We start from the raw sequence: 27,038 nt of genomic DNA on the forward strand, positions 1-27,038 counted from the left end.
CAGGCCCCAGCTGTCCTCTCAGAAGAACCAAACCGAGCCAAGTGATGCCAGTTCTTTATTAGGAGCAAAATAGGCCCTTTCCCACTGTGGTCTCCTTCCCGCACACGCTCTGCTGGGCCTTGACGGCCTTCGTCCATCATGGGCCACAGTGGGGAGGCAGCGGCTGGCTGTCCTACAGGTCACTAGCTGTGATCCCGGGGAAGGTCCCCTCACGTCTCCTGGACTCATGGGTAAAAGGGGTTAACATACCAGGGGCAAACCTGGGAGATTCTAGATGGAGGGGACAAGGGAGGGGGGAGGGGGGAGAGCTGACATGCCCAGGATGACCTCAGGGCAGAGATGGAGCAGGTCCGGAGCAGACCCAGACCCCTACCCTCCGATGGCAGCCCTGCCCATCACTGGGAGCAGTGGGGGTCCAGGGCGCCGTCCTTGAAGTACCCATGGCAGTAGGTGCAGAGGCAGGCAAGCAGGCACCTGTACTCCACAAAGTCCACCTCGCAATCCTTGATGGCGTCCAGGACACCCATGAACTTATTGTGGTCACGCTCCCGAAGCTCTGTCTGTGCAGGGCGGGGATGGCAGGGTGAGGAGGGCAGAACAGCCTGGTGCTCACAGCCCGCTTCCCTCCCTCCCCTCCTGGGGGTGTCCCAGCCATCCCAACCCACACCCCTCTGGGGGCCAGCCTCAGCCTCCCTGTTCTGATCATTCACCGGTGTCAATCCCCCTCCCAAATCCTCTTTCCCAGATCATTTATGGAGCACCTACTACTTGCTACTGAGTGCCAACCCTGTGTCAGGGGTTCTTCACAGAGCTCTCACTCAGTCCTCCCGACAGCTGGGCCAGGCAGCCCTTGAGATGATCATCCTCCCACTTTACAGATGAGGAAACTGAGATTCCTGCTGTGCCCGTCCCCCTCCCAGCATCCCCTCCCCGCAGTCTAGCTTCCACCCCCTTGCTGTCCGACGCTCAGAGCTCGTCTCCAGGTGTCTCTTTGCAGAATCCGAGCAGTGCTTCCCATGTGGGCTCACCCCAGGTGCTCACGGGGGTCCAGGTGGGCAGCTCCTTCTCTAGTAGTTCCTTGAGCTCTGCCTGGCAGAGCTTTACTTGTCTCCACAGGGCCCTGGAAATTCCCGGAAGGTGCACACAATAGCAACCACCGCCTGCTCCAGAGGCGCCATCCTCACTGTCACAGAAGAGCAAGGGTGTGACTCACGGCAGAGGCCGAGTCAGACCCCCTGCTCAACTCTGCCCTCCGTGCGTCCCAGGGAATGCACCCAGACCTGACTTAATCCCCTGCAGCCTTCCCACCCCACAATCTCCCCCTCCTCTGAGCAGCCCTCCCTGACTACACCAGCCCCTCCTCATTTATTTCCCGACTGCCTCCCTATTTCTGGACAGAGACCTCATTTGCCCAACATCACTGCAAACTCCTCAGGGAGAGGTGCCCACCCTTTACCTGCACCCTGTACACTGGGGGTCCCTGAGGACTCCCTGATTCTCTCCACCTTTTCTCATCTGACGCCCAGTCCAGCTCTGTAGCACCCTCTGAGACACAGCCCCCCTGGCCCTAGAAGCCTCCTCCCCCTCAGGACCCCAGAGCTCCTGCACAAGGGAGCACCCTTGCGCCATGCTCCCGGCCTCAGGCCCTTGGCGGAGCTGGACCTTCTCAGGGAGAGTCAGGTCTCAGAAGAACCTGCACCGCCTCACCACCACCCCATCACCACCCCTCCTGCGCTGAACTCAGGGAAGCTGCAACCAAAGGAAAATCTTCCGCGATGCTCTATGCCTCTGACTAGCTGTGCAGTGGAAGATGAGCCATTTACCCTGTCTGGTCTCAGGTGCCTTATCTGTAAAATAGGGTTAATCCCACCTCACAGGCCTAGTCAGGGACCTGAACCAGTTGGTCTCTGGAGACAGCGAGCTCAGGTATGTACCAAACTGTAATCTGCTCTCCCTGAGGCCATCCCCCTGACCTCTGGGGCTCTTGAGACAGAAGGCTCTGCAGAGGGGTACCCCATTCTGTTAGAGGGGAAGCCCTTCCCAGAATTGCTCACCCACTCCCATTCCACGGGCCCCTCCCACCGCCCTTCTGAGAGATGCCTCCAGCCTGGAAAAATCCTAAGGCAGCCAGGAAGGCATGTGTTGTTTCCATGTGAGCCCAGTGACTCAATTCTGGTTCCCCCAGGGGACAGGAGTCCTGCAGCACGAGGCAGCCTGGGCCAAGGCTCTCTCCCTAATGATTTGCTCTCTGCCAGGCCCTGTAGATGGTCAGGGTTGTGGGGGAAGAAGAATGGGGTTAAGTGCTGCCTGGGGTCTAACACTTTGTGACAGCCCAGGATTGGAGTAGGGTTCCGGGTTCCCAGGAGAGGAAAGGGCCATGATCGCAGGGAATAGGGAACCTCAGAGGGGCCGAGCTGCCCTTCTGGGTTCCTGCCAGCCCGCCTGGCGCCACCACTGTTGCTTTGTCAGAAGCTCGGTGCCTGGAGACTGGAGGGAATCCTCTCTTCCCCACAGCCCTGGCCCATCTCAACCCGTTGGCAGGAATGAAGGCTGTGGGAGAAGGGGGAGCTAACTGAGGGCCACAGCAGCACTTTAACCCCATCGCCCCGACCCCTCCGCCAGACCTCAGCTCTGCACACGCCCTAAACCCAGGTTCCCCAACAGCCCCTCACTGCACAAGGGACCCCCTGAACCCATCATATCTGACTTCCTTCACCTCATCAGTCCCTGCTGTGGTCATCCCTCTGCCCCCAAGCCCAGACCCTGGGCCAGGAGACAGACCTGGAGCTGCCGGACACCCAACCCAGGGCAGGACCTAAGCAGCCGGCACTCACCACAGGTGTTGGCGTTTCTGCTGGAGGAGCCTAGAGACAGGGCATCCCTATTTGTAGCCTCCCAAGGAAGGAAGGGAGCAATTATGGGGGGCCCAAGTAGGTCAAGCTGACGATACCCCCAGGGGCTCCCTTGCCTCCTTCCCTGGCAACCCCTATTACAGGCCCCACCGGCCCACCTTGCCATGCACCCATCAAAGGCCCCGTCGGGGCTGCAGACACCACCACCTCGTCATTTTCCCTCTGCCCTCCCCCAGAGCTGGGATCCGGGCACAGCCTCCTACCCATCTCCTTCCAGGTGGTTAGAGAAGACAGGTCATTCATCACAGCCATCCCCTATCTCTTCACTCTGAAAAGGCACCCCGGAAGAAGACAAAGTGGGGACACGCTTTCGCCTCACCCCCAGAGAATCCCTCTGCCAGAGGGGATCTTGGCGTGCCCCTGGTTAAGCCCCCTCATTTACAGTGAGAGCACTGAGCCTGTGAGACACCCTCGCTGCCTGATCTCCAGATCGATGGTCCTTGGATGCTTTGGGCTGAGAACGGCTTGCTTCCCTGGGTAGATCACCAGTAGGATGTCTTTGAGACCTGGGAGGAAGGTGTGCTGCTCCTAGGGGCGCTTCCAGAAGTCTAGGCTGTGTTCTCCTGGTGCCCCCTCCTCCTCCCCTAGTTCAGACTCACACCAGGGTGGCCTGGAGCTTGAGCTCCTAAGGCCTGTTTCCTGTCCTCCCTGGCTCCATTCAGCACCAAGGCCAAGTTCCTTGCACTCCCGTGGGGTGGGGGTAGATTTCCTCTGGTTTCTGGCTTAAGCGTGTAGCCCTTTGGGGTCCCAGCGTTATGTGGGGTGTCCCCCTTGCCTCCCCTCCTCAAGCGAGCCCTTCCTCGCTCCACACTCTGTCAAAGCCAAAGGTCACTTTGGCTCAGTTTGGCCGATGCCCTCAGGGCGTGAGGGGCCCCAGTGCCCCACTCACTTCCTGGAGTCTGCTTTCGCTAAAATTCTGATCCCATTCCTTAAAGCCTTGTGAACTCTTCAACGCTTTGAAAAAGATGTTTTTATTCTATCCAGCACTTTTTGTTTTTTTTTTTAGCCGGAGCTGGCACAGGCCACCATGTTGCCAGAAATGGAAATCTCTTCATATCACTCCTCCCTCCCTCATCCCTGGGCCTGAGAGACCCCTCCCCATTTCACAGAAAGAGATCCCAAGACCCAGAAGAGTGTGGGAAGGGGAAGAGGAGTCAACCCCCAGGCCTCTGAAGAAGCCCTAGTACTTGTGGGGCAGCCAGAGAGCTCATGACACCTTGGCCTCATCCCAGGCCCCCTGCACCCGAACCTCAACTGTGCCATCAGTTCCGCGAAGACTCAGCCCCTGTGGGGGAGGGGAGCGAGCAGTGAGGAGGGCAGGGAAGGGAGGGCTGTGATTAACCCTGTTTTACAGGCAAGGAATTTTGGGGAGTAGGGGACAGAAGCAGGGGCCAGAGTGGACCAGCAATTAATTCAGTTCTAGGTCAAGCTCTTGTTCCCACCTGTGACATCCCATCTCTGCCAACAGCCACCTCCCTTAAGCAGGTCGCCTCACCTCTCTGGGCCTCATTTTCCTCATCTGCCAATGACCAAGGAGAATAATGGTCATCACTTCATAGGACTGCTGTGAGGCTTAAAGGACTTTCTATGTACCAAGCTCATAGATAAATAGTGCCGGCACATGGTAAGGGCATAAATGTTAACTGAGAGGTAGGTAACTTGCCCAAGTCACACAACTAATTTGTGGCAGGGTGAGAGCCATTCATTTTTCATGTGAATATTTAGAGGCACCTGTCCTAAGCATTGGAGGTACAGCCATAAACAAAACAGACAAAAGCCCAGCTCTGGGGAGAGGACCATCTAATGCACAAAACAGACAGTAACAAATAAATAAATGTATGATAGACCAGCGACATAAATGCTAGGAAGAACAAGAAAGCAGGGCTAAGGGGAAAAACTGGTGGTGGGGCCTGGGGTAGTTTACATGGATGGTCAGGGAAGAGCTGGGCAGCCTGCTTCCAGCCTGAGTCCTTATCCCCCAGCCTTTCATGTTTCCAAGCCTGGCCACGCCTCTCTGGGATGCCTCACCTTTGTTTGCCCACTGGGAGAGGCTCCGACTGAGGTGGGGGGCAGGGAAGGCAGGAGCTCACCCAGGGAGGCAACAGCTGAGGGGCGGGTGGGTGGACGGAGAGGTCTGGGTGCAGGCGCTTTGGGGCTGGAGGACCATCGTGGGAAGAACCCTTACTGGACCCTCACTCCAAGATCCACCACCCTCTTGCCCCCACCTCGAGCATGTCCTTTACCTTGTTTGGGCCTTAATTTTTTGCCTCCAAAATGGATTTGGAAGATTCCTACCCTGAGACTCCAATGTGAAAGTGCTTTGTATCACCTGCTGGTCCGGTGGACGGTGTCAGGGCAGAGGTCTCGGAGTCTAACTCAACAACCACACGCTAAGTTCCCTCGATGGGGGCAGCAGGGAGAGAACCAAGCCTTCCCCCCGCCCGCCCCGCCCCCAGGTCATTTTGTCCAGCCTTCTGCATCCCCACAGGCTAGGGGCAGAGCTGCAGCCTTTCTTATCTTGCTTTCCCAAGTTGTTCTTACAGGGATTGGAATCTTCCTGCCCTGCTGGGGGTTCTTCCCCAGCATCTACCCTGAATCCCCCAAATGCACGTGACACTAGCCGCCCCTCCGAGGCCCAGACAGGAAGCGTCCTCCTCCTTTCCCACCCTCTGCTGTCCACACTGTCCACTTGATTCTCTACCTGGGAGTGGAGCCCAACACCCTTGGCCTCTCACCCGAGCTGCCCCGCTGCAGATGTGGAGCTGACCACAGAGAAGTGTGCCCCAAGTGGAAGGTAAGGGTCTCTCCCCCACGGGAGCAGCTTGAGGGAGGGAGGGTGGGAGCAGATGCTCTCTGACCCGGCAGGACTGTCCCTCTCTCTCTCGTCCTCTCTCCCTGCCTCTGTCCCCCACTATCACCACCATCACCTTACAAAAGCCTCTGGGAAACCACCTTGCACCATGAAAGTCAGTGTCTGGTTCTGCACCTCAGGGAGAAATAAGATGAAGTGTCCTAGAGCGCCTGGACATTCATGTGCTTGTGCCAAAAGGACCTGGGCTCGAGGGACAGGGTGACACCACCCCAATCTCATAGCCCCATGGGGGTCAATGAACCTCGTCACACTGATTCATCTCCTTTCTCATCATCCGAGCCCAAGGTAGGGAGAGTGTGGGAGCGGGTATTTGATTACTGAGGCTGGAGCCAGGGAGGCCTTTGCTACAGAATTAGGGGATGGGGGTGGGGAGAGGATCTGAATTGGGATCAAGGAGAGCCTGTGGGGCTTAGACCTACAGGCTCTCCTTGGTCTTTTGAGGACCAAGTCAATGCCTGACTGCCCATTTCCATGATGGGAGCACTGAGTTAGACGGGAGCCCCAGTGACCTAAAGATGGCAGCATGGGGAGCCCTATTTCAGTCATTCCCCTGCCCCAGATCCACCTTTGCCTTCAGTCTCTCTTTTCTTGGAGGGTCAATAGATTGCAGGGATAGACCCAAAAGAACAGAGAGCAAAGTGACAGTAGGACACTATGGGAGGTGACATATGGGTCCCTGAGGCTCTCCTCCCTGCCGCAATTCCAGGAGGAAGTGAGAGAGAATCTGGCCAGCGGGCCTTTGAACAGCACCATTTTCTGGACCCTCCTCGTCTCTGCCCCAGCAGGGAGATTTGCAGGAAGGGGCAGGATGAGGGAAGATTATTGAGACCAGCTAAGAAAGTCACGTGTTTGTTAGTCTGTCAAATATACAGAACAAAATTAGTCCCATCCGGTGCCTAGCCAGCCGGGGAAAGCTCCAGAGGCAGCCAGCTGAGGCCAGTATCCACCAGCCAGAACAGCCCCAGAACCTGGAACTGAGCCCCAGCAGAAGCCGGGTTCCACTGTGAGCAAACAGACTCCAGTCGTGCAATCACCAGCAAGTGGACCCACTTCCCCGTGGATTCAGGATTGAGACACCAAGAGCGTCTAGACTCTGCCCAGCCAGGTCCCCTTCATCTCCAAGGCTTTGGAGGAAGGGGAGGAAGGCCCAGGCTGCCACCCTGTGTCCCATAGGGGTGAGGTCCTTTCTTACAACCTGGGTCAAGTCCCAACACTACTCATTTAACCTCTCCCAGCCCCTATTTCCTCCTCTGTGAAATGCAGAAACTAATAACACATCCCTCATCCAAGTGCTATGAGGATTCAATGAGATGATGCTAGAACAGGCCTAGCAGAGAGCCTGGCCGGAGGGCATGCTCCGTGAATGGCAGATGCTGCTTCCTCTCGGTTTCCTTATCTGTAAAAAGGACCTAATGATAGCTCTTTTGAGGGTTACCATGAGGCTGAAGTGACAGTGAGCATGAAAGAAGCTTTGGGAACTGCTGTGGAAATGTTAATTACCATTATGATGAGTCCCTGACCTATATTCACCGGCTCCTTTTCCTATAGGATATTAGGAAAGTGGGCTTCTCTCTTTTCATTGCTAGGGCCTGCCCAGCCTTGCCTCATCAGCCCCAGACGTGCAGTTAGAACAGTGAGAATAAGCAGTGTGTCCCAGAACCTTCTCACTCCTTTCTGTCTTTGGGGAGCTCTTTTCTGAGCTACTCTGTAAGCAGTTCCCAAGTATCAGAGCTTCCCAGGGAAGTAAGAAAAGTAAGAAAACAATTCAGAAAAATATTGTCTATTGCTTGTCTGCTATCCATCCCCCGCTTCCTTATTATTAAAACCCTTCTTCTTTTCTTTCAAAGTGTCAACATGCCCAGCTAAAAATACTTGGTCACAGCTAGGACTAGCCATATTACATAGTTAAGGCCAAAGAGATGTAAGTAGAAATCTTTGGAAACAGTATTTCTTGCATAATAAGAAGGCAAAGTCTCTTGAGGGAAAGCTTTCTGCACCCTACACTTCCTCTGTCTCTTAACCTGGAACATGGACAGTGAGACCTGGAGGTAGAGCAGCCATCTTGTGATCATGAAGCAACATGCATAAGGGAAAAAGCATACATGCTGTAGATTACAGAGCAAAAAAAATCGGTGTCATATGACATCTCTGAGCCCCTGAACCAACCTTGAACTAACCCTGAACTGCCTGTCTCAGATGTCTTGTTATGTAAGACAATTAAAGCCACTGTTAGGTGATCTGCAACTCAAAACTTAATAAATTCATAAAGCGGAGTCTTCAAACAAAAGAATCTAAAATGTGGAATTGACCAAGTGGAGGAGGGAAGACAGTGAGATATGAGGACCCAATATGTGCAGGCTGAAAGTCAAGGACATTTGTTATGAAATGACAAAATATTTAGTCAAATTGTCCCCTGATGTATCTTGGGATGCAGACCAAATGGAAACCTAGGTGTAGTGATAGAGGAAGTGGTAGGAAAAGCTTAGAAAATCAGCATGAGTTGGCTCCATGAATCTTTCATCAAAGACCTGAAAGACAAAGAGGCTTCTATTACAAAAACCTAAAGCAGGTGTTACTGGCTTTGGGACAAAGCCATGGGTGAAAGCTAGAAGGATCTCAAGAAGATTGCTAGTAATAATTTGAAGGGCAGTGAGGAAATTGTTACTGGAGACTGAAGAAAAGGCAACCCCTATTATGTAGTGGTGGAATGTCTGGAAACACTATTATCCATGGTAACGTGGAAAATAGAAAGATTACATAATGAACTCATGGATTGGCTAAGGAGATTTTTGGACAGAATACTGAAAATGCCAATTGGCTTCTTCTGGCTGCCTATGGTAAAATATTAGAAGAAAGAGATGAACTAAAGAAGGACCTCTTCAATTCTGAGTAGAATTTAGAGGAAATATAGAGGGCCCAGGACACTCTTTCCAGGCAGCAAATGGCTCTCAAAGTAATAAATGGCCTCAGGGCAAAGACCAAATCCATGGCCCTGCCAACAAAAAGGGCCTCAGGGGTAAGATAAAGTCAAAGATGAGATCTTTCATGGAAACTTCAAAAAAATTAAAGGGCAATTCTCAGATCTCAGATAAACAACACGGCTTCTAGGGACTTCCCTGGTGGCGCAGTGGTTAAGAATCTGCTTGCCAGTGCAGGGGCACACAGGTTCAATCCCTGGTCTGGATTGCTCCACATGCCGCGGAGCAACTAAGCCTGTGCACTACAACTACTGAGCCCGCACGCCCTACAGCTCATGCGTCGGAACTACTGAGCCCGTGTGCTGCAATTACTGAAGCCCGCATGCCTAGAGCCCGTGCTCCACAACAAGGGAAGCCACTGCAAAGAGAAGCCCGTGCACCGCAACGAAGAGTAGCCCGCACTAGCCACAACTAGAGAAAGCCCATGCACAGCAACGAAGACCCAACGCAGCCAAAAACAAAAACAAACAAAAAACACCAATAAGGCTTCTAATAATTTTAGCAGTGTGTCTCTTTCAGGCAAGAGGGCCTTTAAGAATCATAAGGGAATTTTCTAACAGTTCTCTAACTCTAAGGTACAGAGGGCCAGTCTCAAAGAAATTTGTAAATATGTTTTTTTGTCTAATTAAGTGAATTATAAGTTGGTACACAGGAAGCCCACAACATTTTTAAAGGCATTATATCATCTTGGACTGAAAGGGATAGAGACAGTTCAAAACAAAAGAAGCTTTGAGTCTTTAACTGAGCCAAGCCAGGTGACAGGGCATCACTGAGCAATTAAAATATTGCTTTTAAATTAAAAGCAATTAAAATTTTTTGTCAACAAGCAAAAAATGTTTACTGAGTATAAAACTAAAAAAGGCAGAGAGTCCTCCTGGGCCCAAGAGACCCACGGTGGGAAACCACGAGCTGTACATCAGGACCGGGCTGGGGAGCCCTGGAAGAAGTCGTTGCACATGATAGTGACGAGGGCCAGGGAGAGAGCGTACTCCTGGAAGTCCACCTCCTGGTTCCTGTTCTTATCCAGATCACCGGTCATCCTCTTCAGGCCCTCCTCATCCACCTTCTTCTGAAAGTGAGAGACAGTAGGGTTATCACCAGGCTGCTCTCCCGGGTCAGAGCCCAGCTCTCCCTCCACACCGGGCAGCCAGCTATGTGGTGGGCAGGGAGGCCCTGGGAGCCACTAGGAGGCCGGGTGAGTGAGGACAGAGAGAAGTGCATCAGTGGGCATCTCCGGCGCCCCCTGCTGGGAGTGGGGAGCACGTCAGGCATTCCCTAAGCACAGGATCTGCTGTACTCCCCACAGGAGCCCAGCAAGGTGGGCACTACCCCCAGCTTGCTGAGGAGGAAACTAAAGCTTTCTGAAGCCACCACCACTCCCTATGACCAGAAAAGTGAATTCAAAAAAGGCGAACTCTTTTTCATACCAGACAAAATGAAACCAAATTAGAAAAGTGTGACCAAAACAATTTTTTTAAAGAGAGAAGGACATGCCTCATATGTTCAAAGCCTGAGACCTGACTTTGGGATTATCCAGGAGTCGGCAAGGGAAGGGTGAGGGGCAAGTTGAGAGTTGACGGCATTCCTCTGCAAAATATCTCAGGGTGCGTGTCTTAGCTGGGCTTTTCTCTCCCTACACACCTTCTTAGTTTGGCATATAAATATGGAAAACAAAAGAGAGAGAGAGAGAGATCACACATGAGAGCTGTGTAATCTTGAGCCGGTCTCTTCCCCTCTCTGGGCTCTGACAGCACACCCATTCTCTGGGAAGCTGCGGGGAAAGCCAGCAATAGAGCATTCACACACACATTCACACACGGGCCTCACTCTCACTCCAGTGAGGCCATGGAGGGCTCAATCCCACCCTGGTGTCTGCGTCAGCAGGCACCCTCAAGGAAGGGAGAAGAGATTCAGCCTGTGCCCCTGCATGCACACACCAGGACCCTCCCCGTCCCAGGCCGGCCCCACTCACCCCCACAAAGCTGGGCAGCTCCTTGTGCACAAGTTTCTTCATCTCCCCCTTACTCAGCTTGAACTTGTCACCCTCTTGGCCAGAGTATTTGTGGAAGGTGGTGACCATCACAGCCAGCGCCTACTCCAGAGGACTGGACATCTTAGATCTGGGGCTGCAGGGCTGGCAAGTAATGGAGACGCCTCAGCCCAGCCTGCAGGACCCACTTCTGCCCCAAACTGCCTCTCCAAGCCCCTCTCTGAATGGGCAAGCAGGGCTGCATCTCCCGCTCGGCCTAAGGCTCCCTGGGCAGGGGCCATACCTTCACCTCACGCTGCGGGCAGATGCTAGACCTTCGTCTGTATTTGGAAGGGCCTCATGTCTCCTCCCATCACACTTGGGGCCCACCCCTGAGTGCAGGGCTCCCCTCTTTGCGCATCTGTGGAAAGGAAATGACAGGGTGGCCAGAGTCCCATTTGGGATCCTCTGTGTACAGCTCCTTCCACAGGCCAGTGGGCTCTGCGCCAGCGCTGCAGAGATGGGTATCTCCATGGGCTAGTCACTGGGGCTCGCTGGGCTCTGGCAGTGGCCATGGCTACGGCCCAAGGGTACGAGGTTCCCCGAGGAGTCAATTCCTTCCTCTGCCAGAGGGTGTCGCTCTCCCATCTAACTGGAAGCTCCCTTGGGCGGGCTCATATCCTCCCTCAGACGAGGGGCTCTCACCGGGTAGGGAATGTGTGTCCCCTCATACTGGAGGCCCCTGAGCAGGGGTGCTGGCTCTATGCAGACAGGGCATGGGTAGGGTGGAGGCAACCGAACACCGCCCCCCCACCAGGAAGCGTCCTATTGGGACTGGAATTAAAGAAACTAAAAGCCCAGTGCCCTGGGATCAGGGCAGAATCTAAGACCGAGGACAGACCTCGGAGGTCATCTTTTCCAAGGCTCTGCCTCTGAGAATGGTCACACCACCCCTGGAGGGTTAAGCAGGTCCCTGGGTGAGGCCAGAGGAGCTGGCACCAGAAGCGAGAAGAGCCCCCGGCCCATCCTGCCAGCCCTGCCTTCGGGAGGTAGGAGAAGACAGGAAGAAGCAGTGGGCAGGAACCCAGGCGGGCCCGCGTGCTCGAGATCCCTGGCTCTTGTTCCTCAGTCCTGCTGGAATCCAGGACTTTGCAAAACAACAAAAACAAAATCCAAACAAACCCAGGATCCTCCTTAAAGCACCCACCCTACCCCCACCCACCCCATGCATGCTTCATACTCCTGGGCTTAAAGCCCCAAGAAGTGCCTCTAGACTGACAGCCGGACTGCAAGACCCAAGAGAGAGCCTCAGAGTAACCCCTAAACACCACAGAGGAACCTGGAAAAGGCCTCAGTCTGACACTTCACAGGAGGTCCCCCCAGATGCAGAGACCCACAGAGGCCCCAGGCCTCTTCCACCAAGGGAGCCAGAAGGAGACAGAGATCAAGACAAAGGGACAGACGGCACAAAGTAGCACAACACTGTAAATCAACTATGCTCCAATAAAAATTAAAAAAAAAAAAAGACAAAGGGACAAAGGTAGAGACCCATGGGGGTCGGCCCCACCCAGCCCTCAGCAGGACAGAGGTACTCACCAGACCTGATAGCAGAGAGACACCCTGGAAGGAAAACCAAGGGCCAGGTGCCCAGAGTGGGGACTTATATGCCAGCCCCACTGGCCCCCAACATTGTATTTTAAGGAAACCAAACCTGCCCTAACCTGATCCTGCCAAAGCCTGGTCTCCTGCCACTCCCAGCCCCATCCGTCCCAGAGACTGCCAGCTGCACTGCCAGCTGCCTAGCTCAACTCGGGGAGAGCTCTAGGCCAGCCAAGGGCAGCCCCCTCCCCCAGGCCCACCCAGGCCACAGAGGGGAGTGGGAGGTGTCATGGGGAAGGGGTAGCCTGGGCCCAGGGCAGGGGAGACAGCCCCTGTTTGCAGGGCCTGGTGACTCAGGCCAGGCTTTGTTCTCATGACACACGCCTGCGAGCCACAGCTCACTGGTGCGTCAGTGGCTGCAGGTGCCCGCTGGGACTGCACAGGCCTGTGTATGTGTGCTGGAGAAGCCAGAAGGCAACTGGGGGGGCATCAGGAAGAAGAGGGCAGGGGTCACCTCAGGGAACGAGGGAGACAAAGTCACTTTTTTGGTTTAATATTTATTTATTTATTTGGCTGCACTGGGTCTTAGTTGTGGCATGCGGGATCTAGTTCCCTGACCAGGGATCGGTCGTGGGCCCCCTGCATTAGGAGCGCGGAGTCTTAGCCACTGGACCACCAGGGAAGTCCCCAAAGTTACTTTTAATAGCCGGAACCAGAATACCTTTCAATAATGTAACAAGGAAAGTGGGTATGTTTAAACATACCCAGAAAGGCCCCTTTGGGTAGGAGGGGGTCTGGCAGGAAGCAGGAAGGCAGTGAGAGGTGGAGATGGCTCTGTTATAGTCAGCTGGGGTGAGCAGCGGTCTGTGGTGTGTAAGGAAGCCCCGGGAGGGCTGAAGGGAGAGAAGAAAACTCGGGCCTCCTTCAGGTTGGGAGGTGGACAGGTGACGAGGGGCCAGACAGCTCCCCAAGCCCGGTGGCCAGGCCTGGGTGAGGCCACAGCCTCCCTCACCCCACTCCTCCAGGCCCCTCCCCAGAGAAAGGCAAACATTGAGGCCTTTCAGGACCCAGCCCAGGGAAGGGGCTTTCAGAGAAGAGCAGGCTTCACGCTGCCCCTTCCCAGGCCCCCCTCCCCTACTGCCCCAATCCCGTCCGGCACCGCACTTCCTGTGGGCCCAGCTCCCCTCCCCCCTCCAGATGTCCACCAGCTTCTTTCCCCTCCCCCAACACCCCTAGTCCTAGGTGACTCACCCGTGGTTCCAGGCCCAGATGCCCAGGCAGTGACTCAGCGGCACCGCCCTCCTCTCCCAGGGCCAGGGCAGCCGCAGTCCCAGGGCAGTAGGCGGAAATCCCAACCCAGCTTGGGAGGAGAGAGCACTGGCACAGACACCCATCATCAGGCCCACCCGGGGAGCTTTGGCTCATGATACCACAGAGAAGCTCAGACTGAGTACCCACAGAGGATCAGACATCAAGCCAGGCTGCTGTCCTCCTGCGGGCCACCGTGGGACGTGGAGGCAACCTGAGCGGCGTAGATGAAGTCAGGCCTTAGGGTCCCCAGCATCCTCTCCTACGCCTTTGCAAACCACCCAGTGTCCCTCCTCCCCAAGGCACTTGGACCCCTCGTGCTACTGCTCTTCCCCCATCAAAACCTACTTCAGGCCGAGCCTGGAATAAAAGTCGTTCACCCTGAGGTTAAAGACCACTGGGGTGCAATGCATTGCTTTTTACAGCACTTCTTCCATTTTAACTGAGGACTTCAGCAGACGCCACTTCTGCTCAGAAACTGCAGTGGTGTCCCCATGGCTCTTGCTGGCAGTGAAGTGCTTCAGGCTTTGGCCCCCCACCTGCATTCCAACCTCCCCTGCCTATCCCCTAACTGCCTGCTCACTGTGCCTGAGCACATGGGGCTACGTGCACCTGGCGGGGGGGGGGGGCCAAGACTCTGTTCAAGTTCATCCTTCTGTTCAGAATGTGCCCACTCACCACATCCCTTCCTGCTGAAATCCCACCTATCCTTCCAAGGCCGGTTTAATGCCCCCGACCTCACGGAGCCCGCCGCAGGGCCAACCAGATTCTGTCGTTACCTGCTCTGTCCCATACCAAGCACTCCCTTTGTCCTGTGTGCTCAGAGCATTCTGCTCTCCACTGAATCACTCGTGTACTCGTCTTCTCTCGCCCTCACTCCCACATGGTGAGCTCACAGGGCAGGGACTGCAGGAGCAAAGGGTCTTGCCCACACCAGGTGCTAACCGGGAGTTTACGGTTACCGAATGGGGGGTGGCGTGCTGGGGGCAGTATTTAGGAGCCAGGGGGCCTTCCCACCTCCCCAAATCACATCACTGATTATGCTACCAAATCATAACTTCTCTGGATCCCAGGAGTGGAACTGAGACACTGGGTTGGAAAACGGAGCTTCGGAGAGCGATGAGTCCCTGAGAAGTGACTGCAGGAAACATCACTCTCCCTCCCGGGACCCAGTGAGGGAAGGAGCAGAGCAAACTCCCCAGCGGACAGGGATGGAGATGGGAGGCAGACAGACGGAAACTGGGAGAAAAGGTCTGAGAAAAATAAAGTCACAGAAACAAAGGGACTGTGAGGGAAAAGAGAAGAAGACCAGAAAGATGAGAGAGAGAGAGGGCAAGAGTGCCACTGATTGCTAGGGGCACTACCTGGACACCTGTCCTTAAATAGGAACTGAGGCCAGGTCAGTGCCCATCAAGGGGCCATATTCCTGAGACTGATGAAAATCACATAATTTGCCACTAACTTGCTGTGTGATCTAGAGCAATTCCCTCCCCCTCCTGGCAGAACAGGAGGGTTGGATAGACCGACCCCTAGAGTCCAATCCCGCTCTACATTCTCCACTTCTCCACGAAGGCAGAGAAGCCAGGACACAGGCAGGCAGTGGGCACATCCTGGCAGTGACTGTGCCCATGCCCAGACTGGGAAGCTGGGTGTCTGCTTTCCGTCCATCCCTTCGCCCCAGCTCCAGGTGCCAGAGGTTTCCCACCAGTGGCTCCTGGGCTTTGCCTGTCTTGTTTATGCCTCCTGGTGGTTGCGACATGTCATTGCAGGCTGGTCTCTGGGCTCTCCTTTCCCTCCCTCCTGTCGGGGTCTGCCAGTTCTTGCCCTGCCCTGCTCCTGACTCAGGCAGGAGAAGGCAGTGCTGATTCTTCTCCAGCGAGCCTTCCCACACCCACACCTCTCACACCTGCCTGATGTATGAAGTTTTTCCAGGCCAGGTGGACTTCTGTAAACTGTTTAAAAGCCACAGGGAGTGGGCAGGAGGGAACTAGGTGGCAGAAGTGAGGTGCTGAACACTGTCAAGCTCTGCCAACCCGCCCACTGTCCCGGGGGCAGCTTGGCAGGAAGGGAAATAGTCTTGCTGTTGGGGCCCCAGGTTTAAGCCCTGGCTTTCTCCTGACTTACTGTGCGACTTTGGGGGAGTTGCACCGACCTCTGAGCTTAAACTTTTTCACTACAAGGATCCCTTTTATTCTACTTCTCCCCCCCACACCCCCGCAAATCTACTTTGAGATATTTTCTCTTAACAAACTGAATGAAATAATTTATCTACTATCCCCTGACAGCCTGCTCAGCATGAGAGAACCTGCGTTATCACACTGGGTGTGGGTCATTCTGGATCTGCTGTGTGTAATGCATTTGTCATTCCCTTTGCTGGAGGGGTGCGGACTGACATTATGGGGCACCTACTGTGTGCAGGGTAACTGTCCGTATATCATCCCATTTAATTTACACAACAATCCCAGGAAATTGGTACAGTCTTACCCCACATTACAAAGGAGAAAATTGAGGCTCAGGGAAGTTTTCCCAAGCTCACACAATGAATGAGGCATGACTTAAACACAGGTGGTCACAATGGTAAACCTCCCCTATAACGTCCAATCATCAAGAATCCTCAAGAGGGGCTTCCCTGTTGGCACAGTGGTTAAGAATCCGCCTGTCAATGCAGGGGACACGGGTTCGAACCCAGGTCTAGGAAGATCCCACATGCCGCGGAGCAACTAAGCCCGTGCACCACAGCTACTGAGCCTGCGCTCTAGAGCCCGCGAGCCACAACTTCTGAAGCCCAGGTGCCTAGAGCCTGTGCTCCGCCGCAACAAGAGAAGCCACTGCAATGAGAAGCCCGCGCACCGCAACAAAGAATAGCCCCCACTCGCCGCAACTAGAGAAAGCCCGCGCAGCAATGAAGACCCAATGCAGCCAAAAATTAATTAATTGATTGATTTTTTTAAAAAATAAAGAGAGACGTTCTAAGAGATCAATGTATAATACTAGGAAATCGTTGTAGCAGAGAAGTTAAGACGTTAGATTCTGAGTTTGAATCTTGACTCCACCATATTCTAGCTCTATTGATCAAGATCTTTCAGCTGTAAGAGACAGGAGTTCAAGGCAAGCTCACTGAAGATAAAAGGGGATGTATTCTGTCACATAACTGGTAAGAATCACTGTGATAATTCACAGGATCAATGAACCACAGCCTTGGGGGCTAGAACAGGGAACTCAACACCACCCATCCATCCATCCAGCCTTCTCTCATCACTGTTTGTCTCTCTTTGCATGTTGGCTTCACTCTTACTATAGCAGGGTCTTTCTGTATAACAAGGAACGTGGCCACAGACTATTCCAGCTTTGTAGACCCAGTGTCCGTATATCTCAGGAAGAGCCCTGATTGGCCCTGCCTGGTTCATGTACTCAGCTGTGGACCAATCCCTGTTTCCAGGGAGTCAGGGTTTTATAAATGGCCAGCGTGGTCAGGTACCCAGCCTACAGTCAAGGATCTCTTTCCAAAAGAAGGAAGCAAACTACCGCAGTCACTAGACTAGCCATGTGACCTTACAAACATGACTTAACCTCCCTCTAGGAATCAGTTTCCTCTCCTGTAACATGAGGATACTATCACCCACCTCACAGATCAAACGAGATAACGCATGTAAAGTACCTAGTGAGCACTCAGTGAATGTTATTAGATACAACAGAAGAAGAAACCACGACATACAGTTAGAATCAACGTCATTGCTGAGATGGGGTCATCTGACATGTCAGCAACATAAAACCATGATCAAAACTCTCACATCCACTGAAACACAAGGATGATACTCTACTCCCAGTTTCCCTGTCAACATTTATAAGTTTTTTGAGCCCTCATTTTGTCATCTGCTAGTATCAGATGTTAACAGTTTAATACAAACTAATAAAGAAAATCTTAAAATTGAGGAAAATCTGCTCATTTGCTTCATTCATTCTCCTAGCTTGGAAATGATCTTGTTTTCCCCAGTATAATTGGCAAAACATCTAGGACCCACTTCAAATATAGCAGAGTTTGGTGACAACCTCGGCTGACCTAGTTCAATGCCTCCCCATACCCCATCTCATGGATAAGGAAATTGACTCCCTACATGGGGGTAGATACACACATCATCCATCCCAACTTACTCAGGATGTTAAGATCATCCACCTCCAGTTATCCTGGCTCTTTATTCACCAACCAGCCTCTGGTTTGTATTTGGATTCTCACAGAAACTTTCCTTCTGGGAAGAAATTGAGCTCATTTCTAGAATGTTTGTGTTTAACCACACAGTCGTAAGAATGCACAAGAATTAGTCTCTCAGAACAAGATCATCCCTAAGTGAAGTAATAAAGAAAGACTTTCTGAACCTGCCCAGCTTCTGGCTAGATAAACATCTGATTCTAAGATGGAAAGAGGGCAGCAGTCAGGTAGAGGGGAAGAAACTCAAGTGTACTGAGTATTTACTCTGTGTAGACATTGTTTCAAGTACTACACATACATTACCTAATTTAATCCTCCCAACCACCCTATGATGTGGGGCATGTCTGTGATTAAGACATCAGGAAACAGAAGGTAAGGGGATTAAGTGTAGAGCCAGGACTGGAACTCAGGTTGGCCTGGGTGCAGAGCACTACTCCTCAGTCACCCAGACTGCCTGCCTCTCCTCCGTCCAAAGTTGCTTTTCTGGTCACTTCCCTGGTCCCTCTTCTCCCTACCCCTGCTGGTAGGGCTGACATTAGTCTCATACCCTTTTCTCTCTTGCTTGCTTCCCTCTGTCTCTTTTCTCTCTCTCCCTCTTTCTCACAACATCATCACCCTCCCAGTTTAGACAACTCCTAAAATGAAAGGGTGTGAATCTGCATTCAGGCAGCTCCACCCTCCCAGTCCCAGGCTCTCACTGCTCCCCTGGTCATCCAAGCCCCAACATGGGCATCATCCTGCCTTATTCTGTAGAACCCCAGATCCAGCCAAGCAGCCTCTCCAGCTCAGGTCCTCACTGAACACACACCAAGGGCTGCTGGGTTTTCCTCGGAACCTCACCTGGCCGACCCTTCCTCTCTGTGCCTGTAGCTAGAGGCTCACCGCAGCTGTCCTGGCAGAGCAACTTCCTGACCGATCTCTTCTGGGACCCCGCTCTCTCCCTTCATCCATTCTGATCGTAGCTATCTAGCTATCCATTCTATCCCCTACTTGCTCAAAAAACTTCTGGGTCTCTCCATTGACCATCACATCATTTAAACTCTTCAGTGTGTATGCGTAATCTAGAAAGAAATGATACAAATGAACTTATTTACAAAACAGAAACAGACTCACAGACTTAGAGAACGGAATTTATGGTTACCAGGGGGGAAGGGTGGAGGGAAGGGACAGTTGGGGAGTTTGGGACTGACATGTACACACTGCTATATTTAAAATGGATAACCAACAAGGACCTACTGTGTAGCACACGGAACTCTGCTTAAAGTTATGTGGCAGCCTGGACGGGAGGGGAGTTTGGGGAAGATGGATACATGCACATGTATGGGTGAGTCACTTTGCTGTGCACCTGAAACTATCACAACCTTGTTAATTGGCTATACTCCTATATAAAATTAAAAGTTTTAAAAATAAATAAATAAACAAACTCCAGTGTGGCTCTCAAGGGTACAACTCTCTGATTCATTATTTATTCATGCACACAACAAAGGTTAATTATGTAGTGACACTGCACTAGGCCCTGGGGGTACATTGGTGGAAAAAAACTGACACATCCCTTGCCCTGGTGGGGCATGTAATCAAGTGAGGAAGACAGGAAATAAATGTAAATTATAAGTTGTAGTAAGAGCTATGAATGAAAACCAGTGTGTGCAATGATAGAGGATCATCACCTGGGTAGGGTGGTCAGGAAACGGCCTGCTAAGGAGGAAACCTTTCATCTGAGACCTGAGGGATGAGGAGTTCCCCACACAGGGCAGAGAGGATGAGCATTCCAGGCACTGGACCAGAGATGGGAGGGAGTTTGGGGTGTGAAAGAAGCAAAAGAAGACCAGTGTGGGTGGGGCATGAATGGCGAGGGAGAGAATGGCATAAGATGGAATTGCAGAGGTCAGGAGGGGTCAAGTCATGCAGAGCCTTGTAGGCCAATGTAAGGAGTTTGGGTTTTATTTTAAGTACAATAGGAAACCATGGAAGGATTTTAAGTAATAGAATGGCATAACCTAATTTAGGTTTTAAACATGACTCTGGGGTACTTTCAATGAAAAATGGCAGAGTAGGGACTTCCTTGGTGGTCCGGTGGTTAAGACTCCACATTTCTACTGCAGGGGGCACAGGTTCAATCCCTGGTTGGGGAAATAAGATCCCGCATGTAGTGCAGCACAGCCAAATAATAATAATAATAATATAAAATAAAATATATGATTAAAAAAAAAGAAAAATGGCAGAGTAGAGATATTTTTTTGTTTCTCCACTTTGGAAGTTCCCTAAGTATAATCAAACAAAACAAAATGTAGAGGAGGGAAAGACCATGCTTAATGAAACTGGTATAACTCCAAACCACAAATCATGAAGGGCACCTGCCAAATACAGTTATGTGTGGATCTGAGCAAGGGCCCTACATGAAAGCAGAAACATGCTGCTCAAACCCCTGGGTTTGAGAACACCCCCTTAAAAGGATAACCAATGTCCCTTTGATTGAAGCAATGGTATTTGAGGCTGAGAACAAGCTGAAAAGAGGTCTCGCTGAGGAGAGATCTTCCTGCGCAGACCTAGTTTGACACCTCAGGACAACAGGGAAGGGATAGCTTAAGAAGATACCATGCTGGCATGACATTCCTATTGCCTTGTGACATGGCCTCCTAGTCTAGAATGCCACCAGAATGAACTGGGGTAAAGCAGGAAAGGAGGCAGAGAATGTCAGACCGTACACCACCAAGTTTGACTGTGATGCAACCCTACCTCACAAATGCCAAAAATTGAAAGGAGATATGTGCCTCCACACACCACCAGGTACCATCCCAGCCCACTACACTCCCACCCCACTCTACAGCACACCATCCTTCAGGCAATAGCTAGCTCCATTCAAAGTAAACAATAATCAGAGAAGACAATGTTTAAGAAAATTTCATGCAACATGACCTCTTTTTTAAAAACAACTTTTTTTAAAAGATACAAAGATTCTAAGAAAAGATTATACAGCAAAAGAAAGAAAAGGGAAAATTAGAAGACTTCAGAAAAGAAATAAAAGGAAAAAATTAAATCATTACATAGATGAAGACCATATTTTTAAATAGAATAAACACAGTGGAAAACAAAATCAGGAACATAATAATAGGTTTAAGAAAATCATAAAAAAGAAATGGAAAAGCACAACAATGAAAATATCATTATGGTAAGAAGGAGAAATGTGGAAAACAGAAAAATCCAACCAATATATAATTGGTATTCCTGAAGAAGAGAACAAAACAAATAGAATAAATTAATCTAAAATAAATACTTGACTGTTCAAATCTAATGCACACAGCATATTCCAAGGAAAAAAATGATCCAGAACTACCAAAACCAAGACATATTCTGATGAAGTCATTGTGTTAAAAAAGAAAGAATTATGGCATATATATATATATATATATATATATATATATATATATATATATAATGGACTATTACTCAGCCATAAAAAAGAATGAAATAATGTTATTTGCAGCAACGTGGATGGACCTAGAGATTATCAAACTAAGTGAAGTCAGACAAATATATGATATCACTTATATGTGGAATCTAAAAAAATGGTATAAATGAACTTATTTACAAAACAGAAATAGACTCACAGACATAGAAAACAAACTTATGGCTACCAAAGGGGATGGGGGGGGATAAACTAAGACTTTGGGATTAACATACACACACTGCTTATAGGACATTCCATCCGAAAGCAGCAGAATACACTTTCTTCTCAAGTGCACATGGAACATTCTCTAAGCTAGATCACATCTTGGGCCACAAATCAAGCCTCAGTAAATTTATGAAAATTGAAATGATATCAAGCATCTTTTCCAAGCACAAAGCTATGAGATTAGAAATCAATTACAGGGGGAAAAAAACTGTAAAAAACACAAATACATGGAGGCTAAACAATATGTTACCAAACAACCAATGGATCACTGAAGAAATCAAAGAGGAAATCAAAAAATGCCTAAAGGCAAATGAAAACACAACGATCCAAAACCTATGGGACGCAGCAAAACCAGTTCTAAGAGGGAAGTTTATAGCAATATAATCTTACATCAGGAAACAAGAATAATCTCAAATAAACATACACACACTACTATATATAAAATAGGTAAACAAGGACCTATACTCAATATCTTATAATAACCTATAATGGAAAAGAATCTGAAAAAGAATATATGTGTGTGTGTATGTATAACTGAATCACTTTGCTGTACACTTGAAACTAACACAACGTTGTAAATTAACTATACTTCAATTTTTTAAAAAATAGAAAGAAAAAAGAATTAGACTTCCATTTCCATCTGATTAAAATGTAATAGTCATACTTTTTCTAATTCACAGCTAAGCTCAAAAGAAAGTAAAGGAAATCCCCGGAGACCCAAAGCAAAGGAAGAACTAAAAACCAAGTAGTAAGCATGAGTTAATGCTGCAGCTGTCCTTGGGAAGGGGTGGTTTCTAGTCTCAGGAAACAAAGGGTTTCAGTTTTTAGGGACCAATGGAAAAGAAATGAGTCTAAATCTGCAAGTAGCTGGGAAATGAGAAGCCCCCTACATGAAGCAAAGACCCTCAAAGGACTGCTCCCTTAATGAAAGAATGGCCTGAAAGAAAAATCTCTCACCAGCAGAATGAGATTACAAGGGAGCTTGTATAGTGGCATGGTTCAGAAAATCTCAAAATAAGAAATTAGCATAAAAAGTGGTGCTAAACTGGTAATGGCCTGAGGTACTTGATAAAAACAAAATGACTTTGAAGGCCCAAACTCTTAAAACAGATTAACCAGGATTCCCCCAGATAAAACTGAGAGTGAGGACTTCCCTGGTGGTACAGTGGTTAAGAACCCGCCTGCCAATGCAGGGCACATGGGTTCCAGCCCTAGTCCGGGAAGATCCCACATGCCGAGGAGCAACTAAACCCGTGCACCACAACTACTGAGCCTGCGCTCTAGAGCCTGCTACTGAGCCCAGGTGCCACGACTACTGAAGCCTGCGCGCCTAGAGCCCATGCTCTGCAACAAGAGAAGCCACGACAATAAGCCAGGGCACCGCAACGAAGAGTAGCCCCCACTCACCACAACTAGAGAAAGCCCATGAGCAGCAACAAAGACCCAGCACAGCCAAAAATAATAAATAAATTTATTTTTTTAAAAAAACAACACTCTTAGAGAAGGTACTCAAATAAGAAGAGAGACAAATGAGGATGATGCCTGAGATATGGAGAGTAAAATTGGTTAAATAATATAATAAAACTGATTATTTTAAAAAGCCAAAGGGCAAGGGAGAGAGAGAGAGAATGAAATGGCTGGTTGGAGAGCAAAGTCTCCAGTTGCTGCAGGTTATATTTGCAAAAAAAATACTTGGCACAAAATTTTATTATCGGCTTGAGGAAAAGTACTTGAGGGACAAGACAGCTAGCCTTTGGTTGGGGAATTACACAAAGGAAGAATCAACCTGAATTTTAAGCACTGTCAAGATGATGAGAGGAGAGAGAGGAAAGGGCAAGACTAAAAGGATATGAGGGTGTGAAAAAGTACTTTTGCTATTAAGGGAAATATAAAATGAATGATACATTTAGAAATTATTCTAAGGAGGAACATGGAGTTAAATTAAAGCAATCACAACATTGTAAAAATATAGAATGTATAACTTTTAAAATATAAGAAGAAAGTTGGCTCCATCTGTTGGAAAGCAAGAAAGAAAAAAACAACAAAAAAGGCACAGTATATGGAAAATTAAAATGTCAGAATAAGTCCTAATATTATAAAGGAATCTGTAATAAAGAACAAAATAAACATACTTGTTAAAAGACAAAGATTCCCAAGTTGGGTTTAAAAATTTTTTCAGCAGTATGTTGCATACAAGAGAAACATTTAAAAGAAAAATGTATTAAATGTTTAAATTTTAAATATTTTAAATAAAAGAACAGGAGAAAATACACCAGGCAAATATAAAGCATAAGAAATATCAGCGGGGCTTCCCTGGTGGCGCAGTGGTTGAGAATCTGCCTGCCAATGCAGGGGACACGGGTTCGAGCCTTGATCTGGGAAGATCCCACATGCCGCGGAGCAACTAGGCCCGTGAGCCACAATTTACTGAGCCTGCACGTCTGGAGCCTGCGCTCCGCAACAAGAGAGGCCGCGATAGTGAGAGGCCCGCACACCACGATGAAGAGTGGCCCCACTTGCCGCAACTAGAGAAAGCCCTCGCACGAAACGAAGACCCAACACAGCCAAAAATAAATAAATAAATAAATAAATAAATAAATAAATAATCCTTCCCTCTACTTAAAAAAAAAAAAAAGTCAAGTTTAGAAATATCAGGGAAGTAATTTTGATATTTGATAAAAGAGAACTCAAGATGAAAAAATATGAGACAAGAGGAACATAATACAAGAAAATACAAACATCATGAACATTAAAACACCAATAATATAGCCTCACAATATATAAAGCAACAGCTAACAAAACTACTGGAAGAAATAAATAAATTATGGTTAGAAATTGTAATGTACTCTTCTCAGAAACTGATCAAGGAGACAAAACAAAAGCAGAAACATAAAATAGCTGAATAATGTTATTGGTAAATTCAAACTATTTGGTATATATATATAGAATCCTATACCCAACAAAGAGAACATAATCATTTTTTTCTAGCACATGTGGATCATGCAATATTGAATAAGCTCTAGGACACAAAAGAAGTCTCAATAAATTTCAAAGAATCATTATTACACAGATTCTGTTTTCTTACTATAATACAATAAGAATTTTAATTAATAGATAATAAAATAGTTTTAAAAGAAACAGAAAAAAAATGAAAACAGCCCTAATGTTCATCAACAGTATAGAGAAATAAATTAGAGCATATTTAAACAATGAAATATGACACAGTAAGGTAAATGAATGAACTTCATCAATATGGATAAAACAAGAGAGGAAGTTGCAGAAGAATCCATGCATTATGGTACTATTTATGTAAAGTGCAAAAACATGCAATACTAAATAACATATTGCTTAGGAATATGTACACATGTGATCAAAATTATTTTTTTAATCAAGGGAATCATAAACTCACAATTCAGGATGGTGGTAAAAAACTATAAACTCATAATTCAGGAGCAAAATGTGCCACCCCAAAATGTGTCTCTTTGGCTTGAAGATTAATTTAATTTTAAGAAACATAAGACTCAGGAAGTCTTTCTTTTTACCTCCCCCTTAGCTGCCTAAAGAATTTGGATAAAAGCCAGAACAAAGCTATCACCAGAGCTATCTGCAAAGAATATAGGCTAGGTGTGGTAGGGAGAGATCAGAGCCCACTAGTGTCCGATTGTCTCTGCATGGCCCAGCAAACATATATTTACAAAATATTTGCTTCTCTATCTCCAACTGAATTGCCTTCCTCTCCTTTGAAGTTCCAAACAACTACCCCCAAATTCCTCTTTTGTCTTTAGCTGAAGATGGTATTTAAGGTGAGGGTTTTGACCATTTTGGTGAGTTACTTAGTTTTCCTAGGTCTTGCCCATGTATACATCTTATTAACCTTTTGTTTGATTTTCTCCTGTTAATCTGTCTCATGTCAATTTAATTCTTAGACTAGCCAGAAGAACCTAGAAGGGCAGAGGAAAATTTCCTCCTCCCAATAGTGGCTACAGCTGTGGAGAGGGCCAGTGCAATATAGGATTGCACATGGAGGCCTTCACCTAGATCTGTAAGTTTTGTTTGTTTTAAGGGATCTAAAGCAAATATTTTTTAAATGTTCAAATTCAACAAAGCTTATGACTGGATAATGTGCTATTTTCTATACTCTTCTGTATGCTTGAAATATTTCATCATTAAAATAGTAGGAAAAGAAAAAGAAAGAAAAGAAGAGAGAGCATCCATGGAAGGAAAGCCAGCTACAGGCAAGGTAGGAAAATCCAGTTAGCCCGAGATTTTCCCATGGAACTCACAATGGCAGCAAACAGGAGCCATGTCTACAGGGCACAGAGAGAAAGAATGTATGACCCGAGAATTTTATGCCCTGCCAAGCAGCAACAGTCTCAAGCTGAAAGAACTCAGGGCATACAGAAGCCAAGAGCCCTTTGAAATCCAACCAACCAAATAATGACTCAAATAAAGGATGCCGGAATGAAGAAGCCAGGCTAAAAGGTCTGTTTGTGAGAGCTGAATTCATAGAACTAAGACTAAACTTGCATTGGAAATCATGGTTACAAAACAGAATGTGAATACTGTATACGTCGACATTTTTAAATTAACTAATGTAACTATCAGAAATGGGTAGATTGGGGCAGGGGAAATGGGAATAAGTGTAAATATACTGTTTTCCTCATCTTTCTGGTAGGTGGTGAGGAGTTGTTTTTTATCTCTGACTCTTTTACAAGCTAATATTTCTCATGATGAAAAATAATTTATTTTTCCCACGAGATTTATTTTATTTCATAAAATTTAGTAATTTGTTCATTTTCCATTTGCCATTTTTCCCTTTTGTTATCTACAAGTAAAACTTAAATAGTACTTTTATAAATAACATGTATTGTGGTCCCATTTTTGTAACTTTTTTTTCTGTAAGTCTATCTATCAGTCTCTCTAGCTGTCTATACTGATAGAGAGCCAAATGGTATTCAACAAATGTTAATGCTTATTTCTGGGTGGTGGGATAGTGATTAATTTTTTTCTTTCTTCTCTGTATTTTGCTGCTTAATTTGTTGTTGTTGCTGCTGCTGCTAATGGATACGGGTCATGGGCATTCTTTTAGAAGAAACAGAAAAGATGACCTTGGCAGTAATTTCAAGAATGGATCGAGGCAGGACTTGTGGGAAGCAGAGAAGATTGGCCCTTGCAGTGGGGGGAGATGGTGATGGTTTTGAAATGATGGGAAGGGCATTAGAGAGGGAAAGAAGTGAACAGATTTGAGATTTATTTTTGAGGTAGAACCAATAGAACTTGCTGATCAATTAGGTATGGGAAGTGAGAAGTAAGGAAGACCCCAAGAAAACTTCTGGATTTGACTTATACGGCTGAGGAGATGGTAGCACCGTTAATATGGGAAGGTGGGATTGGGGATGTGGATTTAGAGGGAAAACCAGGAGTTTGTTTTTGGACTTGGTCAGTTTCATATACTGTGAGACATCCATGTGGAAGTTCATTTATTCAACAAATATTGAGTACTTACTGTTAGGTGAGCCA

The 27,038-nt window shown here is 48.5% G+C and overlaps 3 protein-coding genes across 6 annotated transcripts in view; all 3 read right to left on the reverse strand.

Moving 5' to 3' along the window:
- Positions 1 to 27,038, reverse strand: part of S100A8 (S100 calcium binding protein A8) — a 148,151-nt gene that overhangs the window by 105,691 nt on the left and 15,422 nt on the right. The window lies entirely within an intron of this gene.
- S100A3 (S100 calcium binding protein A3) lies at positions 39 to 1,960 on the reverse strand. Its single transcript, XM_059901815.1, is given in 4 exon segments — positions 39 to 560; positions 1,042 to 1,103; positions 1,106 to 1,183; positions 1,871 to 1,960. Coding segments are annotated over 3 exon segments (300 nt in total). The 5' UTR covers positions 1,179 to 1,183; positions 1,871 to 1,960; the 3' UTR covers positions 39 to 395.
- S100A2 (S100 calcium binding protein A2) lies at positions 9,413 to 25,822 on the reverse strand. 4 transcript variants are annotated; one of them, XM_059901847.1, is made up of 3 exons: positions 25,802 to 25,822; positions 10,735 to 10,896; positions 9,413 to 9,831 (listed from the first exon to the last, which is right to left on the reverse strand). In XM_059901847.1, the coding sequence occupies exons 2-3, from the start codon at positions 10,840 to 10,842 to the stop codon at positions 9,679 to 9,681; spliced, it is 261 nt and encodes an 86-aa protein (XP_059757830.1). In that variant the 5' UTR covers positions 10,843 to 10,896; positions 25,802 to 25,822; the 3' UTR covers positions 9,413 to 9,678. The 4 variants fall into 4 exon arrangements, with proteins under 4 accessions (XP_059757830.1, XP_059757821.1, XP_059757811.1 ...); XM_059901838.1 differs by lacking the exon at positions 25,802 to 25,822 and adding an exon at positions 13,582 to 13,724; XM_059901828.1 differs by lacking the exon at positions 25,802 to 25,822 and adding an exon at positions 12,328 to 12,571.

The sequence above is a fragment of the Balaenoptera ricei genome, chromosome 1, assembly GCF_028023285.1.
Source record: "Balaenoptera ricei isolate mBalRic1 chromosome 1, mBalRic1.hap2, whole genome shotgun sequence".
NCBI classification, from domain to species: domain Eukaryota; kingdom Metazoa; phylum Chordata; class Mammalia; order Artiodactyla; family Balaenopteridae; genus Balaenoptera; species Balaenoptera ricei.